This window comes from Harpia harpyja, chromosome 3, assembly GCF_026419915.1.
Source record: "Harpia harpyja isolate bHarHar1 chromosome 3, bHarHar1 primary haplotype, whole genome shotgun sequence".
Classification (NCBI taxonomy): domain Eukaryota; kingdom Metazoa; phylum Chordata; class Aves; order Accipitriformes; family Accipitridae; genus Harpia; species Harpia harpyja.
The window spans coordinates 69781780-69801305 of NC_068942.1; the positions used below are offsets into that span (position 1 = coordinate 69781780).

General features: G+C 40.3%; 1 protein-coding gene across 8 annotated transcripts in view; it reads right to left on the minus strand.

Annotated features, from left to right (window-relative positions):
* Positions 1-664: 664 nt before the first annotated feature.
* The window catches only part of BEGAIN (brain enriched guanylate kinase associated), a 164144-nt gene continuing 145282 nt past the window's right edge, over positions 665-19526 (minus strand). For 6 of the 8 annotated variants that reach the window (XM_052783183.1, XM_052783181.1, XM_052783182.1 and 3 more), the window contains 3 exons: positions 9606-9713; positions 6014-6097; positions 665-2773 (listed from right to left, as the gene is read on the minus strand). In XM_052783183.1, the coding sequence (XP_052639143.1) occupies positions 1400-2773; positions 6014-6097; positions 9606-9713 (1566 nt within the window). In that variant the 3' untranslated portion in view covers positions 665-1399. The remainder of the gene's footprint in view (positions 2774-6013; positions 6098-9605; positions 9714-19526) is intronic. The other 2 variants (XM_052783180.1, XM_052783178.1) reach the window with 2 other exon arrangements.

The window sequence follows — 19526 nt, forward strand, 5'->3', positions numbered from 1 at the left end:
GTGGACACATATTTAGCTAACGGTAGTAAGAGCATTCCAGACGCCTTTAGAAGGCCTTGAACAGAATAAACAAGAAGACAAAAAAAGAAAGATACCAATTAGAAGAACAGAGGTGCGCATTCCACGATAAAGGGAACTTGGCACAAAGAACCTCAATTCGGCAGCTTATCTTGACCAATTAGACTGAGACAAGTTTCACATGTTTTAGTTAATACAACCAATTATGCCTTATGTTTATGTGCATGTACAGTGTTGATATAACCAATCATTAGGTGTAACTAGGTGCGTGGACAGCACATGCTAACCAATCTCTAATTTGCTTATGCGTGAACAGTAACTAGAATGAACATATAAACCGAGCTATCTTGGCAATAAAGTGGCATCTGCTTGATCATATTGATTGTGTGCAGTGTCCGTGACTTCCGCGTCAACAAGTTTGTTTTCCTTGTTTACTTTTCACAGACTGATGGGAAGCTGTCCTTCCACACCCAGTGCCCGCAGACCGAGAACCAGTGCTCTGGAGCTTACAGAGAGACTCCTTTAGAAAGCAATCTAAACCAGGAGCTTTGCTCATCAACTTTTGCTGGACTGATACGACCCAGAGCAATCCCATGTTCTATTGTCTGGGGTATGTTTTAATGAAGGAAAAAAACACCACCCCAAAATATTTCCACTGGTGTCTTTTATTAAGTAATGCAAAATACAGTATTAATTATGACACTGCATGCATTTTAGACAATATAAATGCAAGCCTACAGAAAATGTGACAAAGAAACCCTCAATTACTTTTGAGGTAGTATACAAGGAAAAATAGGAAAGCAGAAACACAGTGGATTAAAAGAACAAAATATTAGTATCACTTTGTGCATACATTAGTCACTCATAAATACATTTGTATGAAATAACTTAAGATACAATTCCATTCTTGTTAAAAAATATACTTCTTCAGATTCACCATTCTTGTTTGTTTTGTTTTCACATGACATTTTATGGTATTTTATCAGGTGGATTTATTTTTTATCACTGCCATCATGATTTTACCCTTTTCCTCCAAGAGTTTAGGCACAGATGGCCTCATGCACAAAAATAAATAAGAAACCTGCTTGAAGGGAAAAGAATTCTGCTCAAATAGCTTAGGATAGTCTAATAAATACCATTTTGTTTATAAAAATATTTCAGGTTTATAAAAGAGGGGAGGGGACGGTCGCCCACGTGGAAAGGATGTTAAGTGAAAAGTGCTGTATAACATTTTTGAAGAGATTTTGTTTTAAACATATAGTACCATTAGGAATATATATTTTATAATAATCCTGTTTCTTAGAACCGTACTGTTCACTAGAAGTATCAAATGCTGTTTGCTTCCTTTTGTTTGTTGTCTTATTGCCGTTTTGGAAGATGCCTAGTTCAGAAGGGTTCCGTATAATTGTGCTTTTGTAAGGCTGTCCTTCCGACTCAAACCAGTACTCCCAGTCCGTTGAAACTGCTGCTGTTTGCTGTGAATACCCGAATGGCTTCCTTGCTCCATGGAAGACTGGTGGATTTCTGAAGCCTCCATTGAACTCTGATTGAGGGACTCTGCTGAGCTGTTGGGGCTCACATCCACGTATTCTCTTTTCAATACCGGGCTATTTTCGATGTTTTTGCTACTGCATAACTGGACGGTGATCCTTTCATTTTTTTGGTCTCTTGATTCTTTTGTTTTGTAAGCGGGCAATTTGTCCTGTTTACAGCTAGTGCTGATGTCAATATTCAGGCCACTGTCTGTTCTCAGGAAGCAAGAATCCACAAGTCTGCTTTGGCAGATATCGTCTCCCTCTGAGCAGCTATCTGCTTTGTAACTAGCATAGATGGGGCTTGTTCGACTGTCTCCCTTCTTAATAGGGCTGCTGTAGTACTGCTCTGAAAAACTACAGGGCGACAGCCTGCCAGCGTTCCTGTAAGAGTACGCACCAATGTCCTCCACGCTCAATTGCCTCCATCGCCCAGGCAAGTCTTCTTCTGAAAGGTGGGTGCTCCTGCACTCGTTCCTCATTTTCTGATTCGCTAAAGCCTGCTGTGGTGTTATGGCTGAGAAATGAAAAGGTTCGTTTGCATACGGAGGCAGAGTCCTAGTAAAAGTGGGGGAGTTCTCGTTGTCATCGGCAAGCTCCATGTGCTGCGCAGGTTTGGGCTTGGCAAACCTAGGACTTCCCTGATGCTCGTAACCTGCAGGTGACTTTCTTTCAAACAGTTCGTCTCGGTTGCTCATGTAGATCGCTTGCTGAGAGGCTGTCAGAGTGTTGGCTTGGGCGTTCTCCTTCTCCTCAGATGTGACGCTGAAACTGGAGTAGGAGCTGGAGGTTGGCAGGGAGGTAATGTACTCTGGGAAGGCTTCGTGAGAGAAGCTGGAATGGAAACCGTCTTCTTCGACGGTGCTGTCTGTGGAGTTCTGGGAGCGCAGGAACCCCACGTCTTTCACTTGCGTGTCCACACTCTGCCTCCTCTCCCTCTGCCTCTCCTCAGGGCAGTAAAGGGCAGTGTCGCTGCAGTAGATGTCCGACTTGTACTGGGGCCTTTGCCCGAGTTTTCCAGCAGAGTCCTGGAAATTGAGATCCCTTGTAGACGGGCTTGACAAGTGTGAAGACAAGCTGTTTGGATCTGGTTTTTCCAGTACTTTGGCAATGACGCAAGTGGGTATGGTATCAGCGTAAGATGTGTGGCACAAGGGGACAGAAAGGCTGCACCCGTGCTTTTCCAGGTGGATGCTGACTCTTTCCTGAAAGTCAGATGGCAACTGTAACATAAAGAGATGGCAAAGGGGAAAGGAGAAAAGGGTACATGTCAATACTGGTGTCTGCTTGGGCTTATACAACATGGATAGATGAGTGCTGTTTATGACATTACATAGCTCACTATATATGGTTCTTTGACTAATGTGATGGCCACAATCTTTGTGCATTTCTGAAAACAAACATAATCAAATGACTTTTGTTTATTTACTTAATGTCTGGAAATCTTCATCTGCTTCCCCTCATGGAAAACACTGTGAAACTGAAAGGCTTCCTTCCAAGTTAATCCAGGTTGGAGAGGAATGATGTAAAGAATGTAGTAAACAACAATCTTAAAAAGGCAGGTAGGGAATTACAGCCTACAGCAACACTTTCCAGACTGCATGCATGGGTGCCATTTGCAGTTGGAGTGTGGGGGTGCGGAGGTCTCTGCTGGGGTGAGGAAAGAGGAGGAAGAGATCAGATCTATTCTGTTCTTTTGCCTTTCTTTGAGCTCCCCTTGCCTCCAAGCCGGTGCCAAATTGCCTCCTGCCCTCCAGCGTTGCATTTGATAAACAGTGTTGTTTGAAGAGACAGAAAAGTTGGTTTCACTGACACTTAAAGCAATGGTACTGGCTGCTATGACGGGAGTGTTCCTGTGCTGGGAAGAAGCAAATCAAACTGGTTTTCTTGCCCCAGCAGTTGGACACTACTTGTCAGATCAACCATCCAGAGAAGCCTCAACATGTTCCCCTCTTCCAGCAGCTGCTAGCTGACTGCTTTTCTAGTTTCTTACTACACTGACAGAAATAAGAGCTAAGACCTGGATTTACATCATGATTCCTGTGACAAACTAGTTAGAATTAATCAATAAGTCTGTTATGCATCAGAATTCATACAGGTTTTGAAGAACGTCAGGATCAGGTCTGTGGACGGCGGTTCCACCTGCCGTTCTGTCATGTGGACCAGAAGAGATTGAGAGAGCACATTCCTTGGCGTGGCTCGGAAACCTCGTAGGTAATGCCTATGCAGGTATCTCCAAGCATGCTTGCCAGCCAAATTTTCTCTGCCTTGCTCATTTCAGACCTCTATCAATGATCACACAGGGATATGAGAGAGAGCTGCATGATGGCTGTCTCTCAGTATTTCTTGCTGGATGTCAGAAGAACTCATGTTCGGACTAAGTTTTGAGTTTGATATCCATGTTGATTTATGCCACTTAGGAATTTAGCCCTTGAATGCTTGGCTGAACTCTTATTTACTCAGCGCTTTCTTTTTATAACTAGAAATCAAGTTCCTCTTTACCAAATAATCAGTGGTTACCCTTATAGCCCTAAAAATCTCACTCTCTCCTTAACTTTGTTTCTCTAGAGGAGAGAACCCTACAAATGCTGAAGTGGTGTCCCCCTCCTCTATTTTAGGCAAGAGAAATTTCAAGTGCCTGCTCCTTCTTATGATCTCACATCACATAAGATATAAAGCTCCTCTTTTAGCTTCACTGGGAAGGTTTTAAAGTTGGCTTAATCCCCCAAACTCAATGTATTCAAAATATGGCATGTTGTGAAATGACATTCTTGTTAATGTGGAGTAGGATGAGTGTTTTTTCAACCAACAGACCTTCCAGGATATTTTGGATTAATCATTATGTTGTTAATTAGCTCATATGTCTTCCATTGGAAATAAAGAGTATGATATTGCCAATCTGCTGGCAGACAGCAGTATTAGTCATAGCAAGTACGGGTACAACAAAGATTGAATAAAAAGGTTGTAAAACAGGGCTGCTGTAAATTGCCACAGAAATGAGGAAAAGAAATACAGTTCATTTAATGTGAAACTGCTGTATGGGGTAGCTATAATTTTAGTATCCTGTTACACCACTGTTTGATCTATTTTATATACATTATTTAGACTATGAAATGCGTTAAGTAAAAGAACATTATTTTCTGGGCATTGCCCTGGAAACTGGAATTACTAAAATGATATTGCTATATTGTACCATAGTTTAGGATTCTGGATAACATACAATACCTTGTCAGGCAATATTTGCATTTGTAAGGAAACTATTGGCTGTGACAGCACATTCACACTTGCTAAATTAATAAATACTTGGATTTATGAGTGGAGACTTTGCCTATTTAATTGAGTGTATGACAGTCTGGGAAATGGTGGGGAGATCCCACATTTGTGATAGTTTTCTGCAGGTGAACCACTAACTACTTTTAAGGTCCTAATTCTTGCTAACAGGTAGGGTGCTTTCAAGCGTGAGTAATGTCATGACAATTCCTGGATATTAATTGCTCAGGGAAGTCAGTTATTAGGAAAAAATAACACGACCAAGATAATGGTTAATTTGGAATTTCTGTCTCCATTCCAGAAAATCATTGCCCATTTGACAGAAAAGTCTTGCTCTGTCTTTATTTACCAGGGTTGTTTAGTGCTCTGAAGCTGTCTGCTGGCTTAGAAATGGTGTATACATTCCACATTCAATTTTGCATTATTCTGTTGCAGAATTGCACAAGAGAGACCTTTTGGGGGGACATTAACCTGATGGGACTGATGGAGGGAAGGCTTTTCTCCGTGACCTTCACCTAAGCAATATACATGAGGAAGGTGCTGTTGCTTTGTGTAGGGCCTGCATCCCTAAAGACAGACCTGTTCACTAAGATAATATTTACCTCCCCTTTAAGGAGTCTGTTTCTCAAGCCTAGTTTCCCTGGAAGCGAGGATTATTAATTAAAGTTTACACCTTGGAAATCAATCATTCAGTGCTCTGGTTGCTTTAGAAAAAGATATTTGTTCTGTCAGTCCATTTTAAAATTCAAGTTTAGAAATTAGCTGGACTGGAAAATAGCTTCAGGAGGAGAATTGATTATATCAGAATCTCTGATGCCTGCAGCTTGTCATTTCCCTGCTCTCACCCTCCCCTGTTCCCCCCCCCAGCATTTTGCAGTCTAGAGTTCTCAGCACTTTGGTTTTGCTAAAATCTTTATTTTTCATGTGATCAGTGCAGGCCCATTCTACTGGATAGCAGAGTTTTTGGGGAAGAGAGTACCTCCAAGTTCCATCACTGGCTGTGATTTTGTCAGCACCTCCCTCAGCTGCACAGAATACCAGAGGTGCACAAGCCCTCGTGTTGCTTAAAGGGGGGGGGGGGCAGGGATCAAAGCCTTAAGGGCAGACAAGTTCTGGAATTGATACATGTAAAATAACCTGTTTTCCATAAAATATTTATTTCTTTGAATATTCACCAAGTTTGGTCACATTACCTCCGAAAGCTTATGTGCCCTGTCGTAATTCTTGCTGCACTGGAGCAACTGAGCAGCTAAATTGCAGTCCTTCCTATAGAGCTCCTAGAAAAACAAAAAATAGCCTGTTTTTTAAAGTTTGTAAATAGCTTGTGGCTTTCAGCCTTTCTCCCATGCCTGAGCAATCTTTTAAAAATTGACTTTGGGGAAATTTGGAGCATACTTTAACTTTCAAATACATTAAGATTCCATGTTTCTTGCATGGTCGTGAGATGTTTGCCCCTTTGCTCTGTGAGGGCTGACAAAATTACTAAAAAGAAAATTTTGACAACTGTTACTACAGAACAGTACTCTGCATTTTAAAAGATGAATACTTACCATTAGGAACTGGACTTTATACTGTTAACATGCATGGCTCTATGAAGACTAAAATAGACATGATCTTTTAAGCAAAAAGAAAATTTAAGAACAGACATTTTTACTGAGTATTATCCAGATCAGTACTAAGATAGTACTTCAGAAAATGCTTACATAATCTTAAGAGGCTGTGGGAGAAATTCATTGCAGAAATATACATTGTATTGTTTTTTAAAAGAAGGCTTTTGTCTCCTTATGAAACTTTCTTGCTGGTTCCTGGCTCCTTTCATATCCTGCAGAATGCTGCTATACAAATATATTAAATCTCACTGCAAATATTTGATGCTGCAGAACAGGGTATTTTTACTGGATAAGAAGTTACCATGAGAATTCCACACAGGGAAAAAGAGAATTTAAACAAGCCACTTATACTATTTTTGTATTGAATGGCTCCCACAGCCTATTTAATGGGAAAATTCAGTACATAGATTTGCCCTTTGTCTAAATTTAATTTAGCACACATGACCGTAACTGTATCCTTCAGCCAGTATCTTTGGGTCCCTGGAGGTAAGTGTTGTATGTTGCTTTTCCTGATCTAGGTGCCATTAAAAACAGAGTTGGCTTCAGAAGTTGACTTTACAGGTGGGCATAGATGAGATAGACAAAGCATATAGGTACTATGGACACTAGGCTGTGTTAATCTGTAAAAATCAGAAAATGTTTATAGAGAAAAGGTGTTGAATATTGAAATGATTTTACTTTTCTCTGGTGTTAATGTTATAATTTTATTGCATGCAGATTTTTACTGTTCCACTTGTTCTTTTAAAACTGATAATGAAATTTTCTATGAAAAGGAAAGGTGGAAATTCCCTCTGTTTTGAAAAAACATTTAAAAATTATTCTATAATAGGTACAACAAGATGTTCCTGGGAGTCTGTGAGGCACGGGGGTAGTAAATGTAGTTTTCCTATGATCATTAGTTCATTATATCTTCATATTCAAGGGCCTTTAGATACTCTTGGTTTGTGGGGGTTTTTTGTGTCTGTATGAGGTTTTAGAGGTGCCACTTCTGCTTTAAATGTACTGGGGAGATACATTCATTTATGTACATCTTCAATTTTATATCAGTACACACTATTTTTATTCCTGAAAACAGATGCAAACAGTAGGAATGCAAGAATTCAATTTAGAAGCAAAATCTGTTGCATGTGCATGTGATTCTGACATGTTACATGCACATTAAACACATAATATATTGCTGCACAATGTATAGCACAGACAAGTACTCCAAGTCCCATATGGCATCACTAAGCACACAAAAATGAAATCACTCCAAAATCCAATCCTTTCTTCAAAAGCTCTGTGCCTCTGTTTCTCTGAAGCGGTTGTCATGGAGAGTACAAAAAGTGTTTCTGACACTTTATTTTTAGCAGCTTTAAAAATTACTACAGAAAAATTACATGTGAGTTAAATGTGCCACGTGTACTTTGTTCTCAACATGCTGAGATATGCCATGTGACTGGAGTGACTTTCTGTCCTTTAATGTTTATCTGAATGGAAACTAGCCACATCTGCAGCAACTAGAACAATAATCGGCATTTAATACCAAAAGTGTTTCCCATTGTGTAAAACATGTTTTTGCATCAAAAGCATCATTTTACATATCTGTCAGAAGAATGAGGGGAAATATAATTGAAGGAAGAAATGCTGGCAAGGGAAAAGTATGTTCTCCCTGTGTAGGATTCTTCAGTTTAACACTGTCTCTACTTATTAGGCATAATATTAATGGTTTGTTTCATATTTCTCTATTTAAAATTTGGAATTTAACCTTTACTTTCATTAGTGATGCTACATAACTAAGGGCAGAATTTTGTCTGTGAATTGACCTCAAGTATGAAGAAGTGATACTGTTATTTGAGGCTTCTGGACCATACTCTAATGTTCAGAGTAGTTCAGAATAATTCTTGGAAGAAGAGTACTTTGAACTCCAGTCCAGTCTAAGCTGCCTTTTAAAAACTATGAATATTGAAAACAGTTCTTCAAACCTGGGCTCAAACCTGACTCCATGAAGTAGTGTAAATGCATGCATACTTACTAGGAGAGTTTTATAATTTTTTTTCCCTCTATTTTAAATCTGAAATAACTCCACTGATTTCAGCTGAATTAGTCTGGATGTATACCTGTGCTTCTAAAACCTAAATGTAGCCCATTGCATTTACCACATTCAGTTAGTTACAGCTATTAGAGTTATGAAGTAACTGTTGTTTCAACACAATTTCTATAAAAGGGGCAGATTGTGAACTCTTTGTTTCCGTTGGAAAGCTGTTAATAGCATAAGTACAATTCACATCAACAGACATATTAATGGGATCAAATGCTCCCTGCTATGATTAAGAGTTCATATGAAATATGGGAAGATTGAATGTAAGATGCTGAAAAATAAGTGCTAACAGAAACATGTCTTCTGTAGATGAATTTTTTATTAAGTGTCTAAGGAATGGCACAATAATGAACTAAATGCCTGCAATCTTCCTTTCTTTGCTGTCTTTTTCAGTTTGTCCCTGGAAGGATTTCATGAGCTGATTGCCAGCTGCAGTGTGCATGCCAGTTTTCAGCAGTGTTTAATGAGATGCAGGGTGACAATCACCAGAGATGTTCCCTGTTCCCTTCCACACAGAGACAGGTAAATTGTTCCACATGAACTACAGCTGGGGAAAACCTGGCTCCCGCTCCCTGCAATAATCTGAGTGACCAGGTTGGGTCAATACTAACTTCTGCTGGTAGAGCTCACTTGTGCCGGGCATCCCATTTCAGTGAGCAAAGACTGAAAGGTCAGAGGAACTGCAGGAAATGTAGGGCTCTACACTGCCTAAAATCCTTATGATGAATCCTCACTCCATACATGTGTCCATGCAATAGCTCTAAGCATGTGCTTCCACCAGTTCGCTGTACTAGCCCGAAACCGATGGCAAAATCAATGTGGGAATATTGCCATTTCTTAGAATATTTTTTTCATCAGTTTTAGGTTAGACGTAAGGAAAAAAATATCAATGAAAAGTCTCACCCCAACCCCATAGCATAAGGAGACCTGAATTCACAAAATGGTGGGAACAATCAAACATGAATTTTAACTGTCTTGGTGACAAGTTACATTATATGTAAATAATAAGAAATTATTCTATAATTTCATGGGAAGTGCATGGCCTAACTTATTTCTGAATATAATCTCAAGATGTACCCATAATTAAATACTTACATTGTCTTCTGACAACTTATCTATTGTCACCTTGGCCTCTATTAAGTGATTATTGAGTGCAATTATTTCATGGCTCAAAGCCCGTTTTTCCTCTTCATAATGTTGACCCTGTGTAGAAAATGGAGTAGTCAGTATTTTTTCTACTATCAGAATAGATCAGAAAAAGGCCCAAAGGTTGATGTCATTCTCAAATCCAGGGAAAAGCACAACAGACCAGTATTTTTTTTTCTATTTTTTGCTATTTTCACTCAGCAGATGAGGCAAAGTACTTTGAAAATATGGAAGTCAAACTGAGCTCACATCAGGAACCTCCACAAAAGGCTCTAGCTAGCCTGTGCAAAAGCATTCGATTGAGCATCAACTATTCCTTCTTCATCACAAGACAGTGTTTCTAACCTGGAAGGGACTTGGGCAGCTTTTGGCTTTTGCTACGAGAATGTTTCACTTATGCCATTAGCTCCCATTCTCATCAGGGAGGAAGAACAATATTTAAAAAGGAAAGTAGCTGTGTTTGAGCCAATTTCTTTTTAGCCGTTGACTGTGCTGGCTGCTTTAAAAGCCCTGGATGAGGTTGTTCATTTCTCAAGATGAATGTTTGCCTGATTGTGGGGTTAACACTCATTAGCAGAATGTGATCCACTGTGGGATAACAGGAAAATAGTCAATTCAGACTTCTTGCTGCCCACTAATTTAAGCTTGTTACCAGTAGCCTGTAACTCTTTATTATAAATGCAAAGAAATCAGTGGGAAAAATAAAGTGCCACTGGCCCTTCCCATACAGTGTCCCATTTTCATATTGCAGTGTTTATTGCACCGCCTTATATATCAAAAATTATTTTGTAACAATCATTTATAACCCTGCCTCTGGCCTTATGTTAGTATTTAAAAGTATGGTAGCTACTGAATGCTCTAGCTGAGATCAAGGCATCTTCCTTGTGCTCAGAGCTGTACAAGACCATGATAACAAGAAGGTTTGCCAAATATCTGGATGGGTCTTTTAGAAAGCAGTGTTGCAGTAAGAACAGAAAGTAGGGTAAACTTTAATGTACATCTGTTTTGTTTAGCGAACTCAATCCAGCGACAAATTCACAATCTCACTTCCCATTCTAAAATTGTTGGAGTGATTTGTGAAGGACTTTCTCCAGCAGGATGATTGTATTAGCTACTGAAATTTCCTGAATGCCATATTGCCAGGGTCACACAAAAACCTTCCATCAACACACACTCGACATTGTCAGCTAATTGACAGCAACGGGAGTTGTGTGTTTTGAAGTCTGACTGAATATCAAGGTTAATTATCCGGCTGCAAAGCACCAGGCTATATCAAAGAAAGGTGATTAAATTGGAAGTGGCAACTCTCATCCTAAGCTGCTATTTAAAGAATAACACGTTCTCAAATGGTCTAAGCAAACCCACGGCTTGCTTTAAACAGTGTAGATATGATTGAAGTGTCTTTGTGAAGGTCTGGACTGGCCTGTTTTAATGTCAGCTTTTCTATGGTCTGTCTGTTCCCTGCTGTTGCAAGACCTCTGTCCTTACAGCCCAGCCGTGCCTGGAGGCTGGTTCAGGCTTGACACCTCTCCCATCCTCGTTCCCATTGATCAGGTGCTCCTGCTAGGTGCCTGAGGACTGTATCATGGAAAGCCAAAGCGTAGCTTTGAGAGCTTGCAAAAGCTTCAACCTCACTGATTTCAGCAAGACACTTGAACTTAGGGGCTATGTTCTTTAATTAGGCAGATCGACGTGGTTTTATGTGAGGCCCTTAACTCTCATTGATTTTATTGTGAACTAAACAACTAGGCACTTTGTAAACCTCCTGGACATCTGTGCACCTCTAGAAATCTGTCTCCTTTGAGAGTATGATTGAAGATTACATTTCCAAAGGTATTTAGCTGCGTAATGAGGTAGGCAAGTGACTAAAGTACCTGGGGAAAATGTGTCCCCTCAATTCTGCAAGTAATTTCATGCTTCTGAAGGATTCAGGTCCACTGAGTACAGACTTAATCTTCCAGATAACCATTTGTATTGAAGATTTTATCAGTCCTTGTATGACAAGTTGTCACTGCCAGGGCAGCTGATTTATAGGACCCCCTTTTGCTCTAAGTCTCTCTGATTTCAGTAAGTGTTGCTCTTGCCTAACCAAATTTAACTTGACTCAATATATTTTACAGTTCAGGAAGGATCATCTGATCAAGGATTTATAGTCTTCAGCAGAGAGAAACTCATATAAGGGCAGCACATTCAGGCTTTGGAAGCAATACTTTCCATTGCCTTGAGTAATGCTGAATCTGACTGAATTAAAGTTTCATTTTATTTCAGTTATGATAACTTTTGGGCTGATGTTTTCCAGACTTTGTATCTGACCATGTGTGACTTCTTTAAAAAATATTTTATATTTGTTGAACTGTAAAATTCGCCTCAGTCCAAATTTATAGTATACAGGTCAGCACATAGACACCAAAGTAATAAACATCTCAGCAGTCCTGTGGAGGAGGGGGAGTGAGAAAGAAAGGTCAGTCCCAGCCTTCTCCACCAGTGTACGTTCGTATCTTTCTCTTGAAATCAGTGTTGTTGATGTGAGCAAAGAGTCTGTCTCACTGTGGCAAAATGAGCCACCCTAAGGGTGGACAGGACCCTGAAAGGCTTTGGCATATTGACCACATACTATGTCCATCTTTGAAAGTTCAGGGTTTCAGCCAGATGTTATTGTGGTCCAGTGGTGGCAACAAGAGGACAGGGGCTTAATCCTGACACTACCTTGGGGAAAATGGTGCAGCTGGAAGAGATGGTATGGTAGTGATGGGTCACTGCATTAAAAGGATTGCTGGTTACTGGGGACTGCAACTTTGAGCTCTCCAGTTGCTGTCGGACAATCATATTTTCGGCATCGGGTATAGATGTCAGAGAGGGATGAAATGAGGACGGGAATCATAATATCAATGCTATGGTTGTGAGTTACAAATAGAAATGCTTATTTTACTTATAACCACTTTTGGCAGATCCCTCTATTTCTGGTAGCTTTTACATGCTTTGTCCTCCTGCTCTTCCATAAGGCTGGTGACCTCTCCTCTCTCCTTTTGGCACGGCTTTCTGCTTGGCAGATGCTAACAACCTATCTCTCAAAACTCAGTAACAGATTAAGTTAATGGTGTTATTGATATGCCAATAGCCTGCAGCTGGGCTGAGGGTTCCTGAAGTCCACTCTAAAATCCCATAGCTATAGGCTGCAATGGGCTGAGCTTCTGGTGTATCTTTGTTCAGAAATATTTGTTGAGTCAGCTCAGTGCATCTTGCCCCTGCCTCCTTCCCTGGCACTGAGCCAGCATAAAAGAATACAGCTCCATAGCATCTGACTAACACGAGAGAACAGCAATCATGTGCCCATGTCTGAGTCAGATCAAATTCCTACTGCTGGGTGACTCCAGCGGTGCACAGCGCTGATATTGATGTTGGGGGAACCAAGTGCTCGGAGCCCTTGCTCCTAGCCTGGATTTAGCATGAGCCTCACTGCTTCCTTCTCAGATCTCATGAAGGAATTGGGTATCTGCTTTTCACAAAGGGATAAAATGATATAATAAAAGATATCACCTCTGTCTGGAACCTTGTTTTTCTTATAATTTGTATCTATCACCGTGAAAACATCCCTCATATATTTGCAGATCCGTAAAAATATAACGTGTCACTTTCAAAAGTGTTTGGTATCATCTAGTTCCTGCACCTGTTATCTGTGGTATAAGTGGGATGAAAAGAGTTCTGGTAGGTTGATACAGCGTGAAATAATTAATAGGTAAGTGTATTTTGGAAAGTAACAAAAGCTGGATGAAAAGATCTGCTTTTCTTGCGTATTAGTGGATCCACAAATGTTCCTAGTCTAGCCCTTCAGCAGAAATGGAGCAGCCTAAAAGTTGGCTGTCTCTCTGGTAATGTTTCAGTCTCCCTTCAATGCTTTCCAGCAGCTGGAGAGTGTCCTACCATAAAGCAGTGTCAGCCTATTAGTCAAGACTAGGCTGCTTACTGTCGTCTCTGCTGTCCTGTGGGAGCTTTGAGATGTGTATAGACCTTTTGAAATCAGTCTCAATTTTGCAAATGAGCAGTGCTGGTCTGTGGAAATGTCAGCCTTTTCAAACATGGCAAACTAAACCTGTTCTTGATGTTTCTGTACAGAACATTTCAATGGATAGCATTTCAATGCTACCGTGAGAATAATATAAAGGTAGTAGTGACCATCAAGGTATTAGTGGCCAGCAGCATTCTGTTGGAAATACCTCTTAGTAAGTATGAAGAATGACTGACAGAATGAGAGACAGACAGAAAGAGAGAGAGACTTGTTCTGTTACAAATACCACCAAAGTGGCACTGGTATCCCATCCTGGATGCCGGAACAGAGGTTTACTGCAGTGTTTTTGGATGTGGAATACAGGCAGAACTTTGTTCCCTTTTTTCTTTACTACTGTGCTTGCCCAGGAGGAAGATAGCACTTCACAGGAGAAATTCCCCACCTTTTTGGATCAGTGTAACACTGTTAACTCAGTACTTTTCTCACAGAGCACCAGTTATGATCTTTGCATTGCAAATATTAATAGGTGCTGTAAGGTATCTGCTAAGCAACTGCAATGTATTTATTGTTGTTCTGTGGATCATAGCTGGCGAACAAGTGCTTGTGGGGGTATACTTTCAAAACAAGGTCTGCATATTTTAAGGCGAGATTTTATAATGTCATTGAAATCATCTTATGAAGGATAAAACGGAGCAGTTGCAGATGACATAAATCTGGGAGGAGCGGCTGGGTTGTGCTGCAATCCAGAGGGACCTCAACAGGCTGGAAAAATGGGCTGATAGGAGCCTCATGAAGTTCAACAAGGGGAAATGCAAAGCCTGGCACCTGGGGAGGAAAAACCGCATGCACCAGTGTATGCTGGGGGCCACCCAGCTGGAAAGCAGCTTTGCAGAAAAGGACCTGGAGGTCCTGGTGGTCATCAAGTTGAACATGAGCCAGCAACATGTGCCCTTGCTGTGAAAATGGCCAAAGGTAACCAGGGGTCCATTAGGAGAAGTGTTGCCAGCAAGTCGAGGGAGGTGACCCTTCCCCTCTACTCAGCACTGGTGTGGCCACACCTGGAGCACTGTGTCCAGTTCAGGCTCCTTGGTACAAGATGGATATGGACGTACTGGAGAGAGAGTCCAAGAAATGGCCAGGAATATGATTAAGGATTGGAGCACCTCTCTTATGAGGAAAGGCTGAGAGAGCTGGGACTGTTTAGCCTGGAGAAGACAAGGCTCAGGTGGGCTCTCATCAATGTGTATAAAAGGGAGGGTGCAAAGAAGACAGAGCTAGGCTCTTTTCAGTGGCGCCCAGTGACAAGACAACAGGCAATGGGCACAAACTGAAACACAAGTGGTGTCGTCTGAACATCAGGAAACACTTTTACTGTAAAGGTGACTGAGCACTGGAAAAGGTTGCCCAGAGATGTTGGGCAGTTTCCATCCCTGGAGCTATTCAAAAGCCATCTGGACACGGTCCTGGGCAACCTGCTCTAGGTGCTCGAGCAGGGGGGTTGGACCTGATGACCTCCAGAGGCCCCTTCAAACGTCAACCATTCTGTGATTCTGTGAGTTCTGTAGCAAATTATGGCTACCATACCTCACCTGACTGCTGTGGTAACAGGTATGCAGCATCTGGGGTTGTTATGGTATACCATATTTTAAAATCCTGTTACTGGCAAATATTGACATCTGCCATAGAAGTAAATGCTTCTATTGTTATACAAAGATGATTTAATATATAATTAATAAATCTCTAGGTCGTAATAAAATAGGGAACAAGTATGCATTGAATATGGTGTAAGTTCACTTATGTTTCTCCCTGGTCTTCCATCAAGACTTCAAACAGACCTCAGGTTAGACTTGGTGCATGTGAATGCATGTCTTCTGGAGCCAGTGAAGCAGCATCTAATTATTACTGGTAATTACACTAATTATGGAGGATGAGAGTGTGTTATCTATCATAAAGAAAGGGCACCCAGATGCTCCATGCATTCTCAGTGATTGTTCAGTGACAGTACTTCAATGATGAATGAGGATGAATTTGTTTTATAGCACCTGTCAGTGCATATCTCATATCCTGGTGAGAAATAAGCAAAAATAGTCATCCCTTGTGGAACTGAAGGTTGGGAGAGTATGCAATAGTCTCTGCCATCAGGTGTGGAAACTTTTCACTGTTGAAGAGGATAATAATGTTGCTTAGTTCAAGCTTATGTGCACTCTTCCTCCCATCCAGGTGTGTTATGGTCTCTGCTGAGGAAGGCGCAGTTTTGAAAGACAGTGTTTGAACCAAGGGACCTCTTAGCTTGCTGGCAGAGTCTTAAATAGAAACTGTGGTTGTGCGGGGGATGACTAGGCCAGGGGCATATCTGACAATGTAAAGAAAACAAGAATGAGAAAACTTGTGGTGGAAATAAAACCTTTTTTCTATTGTAACAAACTTAACAGCTGTTCTATTTACAGTACTTCCCCATAGACCATATGCATAACATATGTTTTATCAATTGGCTCATAAAAAAGCAAAATATGGTTTATATTTGCAGATATTACTGGGTATTCTCTGCAGTAATTCATGATTTTAAGTATTACTGCATGTTAGTTTCTGCTCTGCAGATCTTTATGTTATTATGACAGATTATGCGTTTGTGTGTGTGTATGTTTATGGATGCTTTGGAGCTATGTGAGGAGTTTATCTGCCAGTTAAGAGCCTAGCTATGGATATCCCCTACTCACACTCACTTGTACACATGGGCAGAAACTGTAATAAAAACAGTGAACTGGCAAGATGAAAACAGCAAGTAAGAATAATGAAAGACGTTTCAATAAATAATGAAACTGTATCAACAGATACCAGTTCATGTAATTATCCCTGGGGTACAGAATTTGGTGCTGATCATTGCTTGAAAGCACCATTTAATACGTATTGCATTTTTCATTTTACTTCTTTGTATAACAATCTTATTTTGGTTTAACAGTAAAATGAATATCCAAAGGAGCTATTCACTTACAGACTCACTGAACCCACAAGTCTGTTTAAGAATGTGCATCTTTACAAACACCTAGAGGAAAAGAGCCAAACGTTCAGCTAATTTATAAGGTAATTCTTTGTCAAGTTACAAACAAAACTGCAGGTATGTGTAGGGATGTATGCAGAGGCTGTGGCAGCATCCTGATTGCACTTCATGACGTACCACTGTCTCATCTTTGCTTCCACAGCAGTAATCCCCAGGACAACCATCCTTGTCTCAACACCTCTCCATAATGCTAATAGAGCCTGGCTTTCAGGAATGCCATTACATTACGGTAAGGAGTAATGACTAATTTATCATATTTTTTGAATGGCATGTTAGATATTTATTTAAAGTGATTTTCTGTTTCCAAGCTGCCAAGAGTGCAAGCAAGGCTGCATTCTTTAGAGACAAATGTATGGCATTAAGGATTTTAAAATGCTCACTTTTATGGGAGGGTCAGAGAAGATACGTTGTTGATGTGTCTTGTGCCTGAGGCCTTACCTAGTATAAAAATGTATGTCATGTTGGAGTGCTTCCATGTGAAGAAGATAGTGGCAAGAACATTATTCCAATGCGACAGGCCTTTCTTATGATGAACACATGGGATAAAAGGAAGTGACAGCTGTATGACCGTTGGGTTGGCTCAGGAAGAGGCTAGATTGCCTGCTCTTGCCATAGCTGAATTTTTTTTTTATTTTGTAATTTTACCTAGGAGTGCATCAAAATAACTAAAAAGAATTATATGGTCACAGTGAAATGAAAGGAATAGAGGCTTCAGCTGAGCTACTGGTAAGGAGTGAAACATTTTGCAAGACGAAAAAAGAAGTTATGTGAATGGGGAGAAAAGGAGAAGTACCATTACTGCAGGCCACACAAGGTAGGCTCGCCAAGCTTGCAGCTTGAAGCTGTCACTCTAATGACTGATTGTTTGATGCTCAAGCTTTCTAGCCACACAGGTTCATCTGTGGAAGCGGAGAAATTACTGGAGACAGGATATTGCTTAGACTCTACTTAAATGGACTGGGAAGAAAAAGTTGCATTAATTTCTCTGAGTAAAGAAGTAAAATGGCCTAGGGAGGAAAATGTGGAATTCTGAACTTTGGAATCTTATATTCATTCATATTAATTGCAGATCATTTTAATATGCAAGTGAATTCTAATTAGAATTGACTACCTAAGCAAGGGCAATTTCCCAACCAAATAACAAAACTAAGGCTAGACTATTTACAGTACTTTGCTATTTAATATTTTGTTCTGCTCTGGGAATTTTTAAATTCACATTTCCTGTCACCTTTTGACATTTTTTCTTAATAATTAGTTGGGTAGAAGAAAAATTAAACTCCCCTCCCCTTCCCCTTGTAATAGCTGTCTTAAAATAACTGTTTAGCTAAATGCTCTCCCTTGGGAGTTAAGATACTTTTCTCTCAGAAAAGTTTGGTCTGATTTATCACACTCCTGTGGCAAGGCTGACTTTTCCTCTCTAGGTTTATACTTGCACTCGAGTGTACAAGATCCATTCTTGCAGTGAAGAATTGTGCTGAGCCAGATTTGTGTCCAAGCCCTGCTTGGTGGTGCCTGGCCAGCTCAGAGCCAGTCCCAGCAGGTCTCCTTTCCCTACAGCACTTGTCACGATAGTAATCCTGGTATTATTGTTATCCTGTAGGCTTCTGTCTCCTGACTACCCCAGTTCACGACTAGGTCTCTTCCTCTTATTGAATTTGATCCTTATATACATGTCCACATCCAATGCATGTATGCCTTTATATTCTGCTCTTCTCAGCTCTTAAATCTATTTAATATACATTGAAACATCAGCTGGGATATTGATTGGAAAGATTTGGTAAGCTAGCTGAAAAATTGCAAGTGTAGTAGAGGGAATAAGCATAATGCACTTGTGTCTTTACTGTGTGAACTAGTCCCTCCTTTTTTATTAAAAAATATCTCTTCTATTTACTTTGTAAAATCTCATGTTCGGTAAAGCTATTTAAGGTTCGGTGGGTTTTTTTTTCCCCTAATCAACCCCAGCTCCTTGAGAACATTGTGAGAAAATCCCTATAAGCTGTTTTCAAGGCAGAGCAGGGGAAGTTCAATAAGTGAAATGCTCTGTTCAAATATCTAGCCCCTCAGACCCTGCTAAATAGTATCTTTTTGGCAGCATCCCAATTCAAACTGCCATAACCAAGTATAATAACTATATTAAATAACTGGTGTGAAAAAAGGCTAAAAAAGAAGAGACATTATGTAAATTGCTTGAACAAAGAGAATTTTGCTTCCAATCCTGCTAATATGTTACTGAAGTCTCCTCTGCCTCCTAATGCAGTTTTCTGCAGAGCTGTTGTGGTGGTGGTTGTTGTAGTGCTTTTTTATACAGGTTTAATTGTGGCTCTTTGGAATTGCTGAGAAACTCTGGGTGGAGGGACAGGCAGGAGTGTGCTAGAGAGCTGGAATGATGTTTGCTGCATGGTTGTGGTTACATAAGGTTTTGCTAGATATAGTCACATTTGGTCCTCATATCAGGGCTGCTGTTTCTGCTGACTAGTGTTTGAGGAGTAAACTCTCCTGGTGTAAGGAAAGGCTGCAGAATGGATCTCTCAATGTACTGATTAAGCTTTACTATAAAGGAAGTGAAACACTTCCTCCCCATCTGACTGTTGGGATCAAATCCAAAGAAAATAAAACGCAGATATATTTTTAAGAAATGATTTGGTCCTACAAGCAGATAGGAAACTCACTGTTGTATGTTCCTTATGTTTCTATTCAGGGTGGTCGCTTGAACCATTGCCTTCAGAGTTTGTGTAAATGAGAGAGACTCTACCTTTTGGTCAAGAGAAATGTCATAACATTCTTCCATGTTGTAAGATCAACTGTC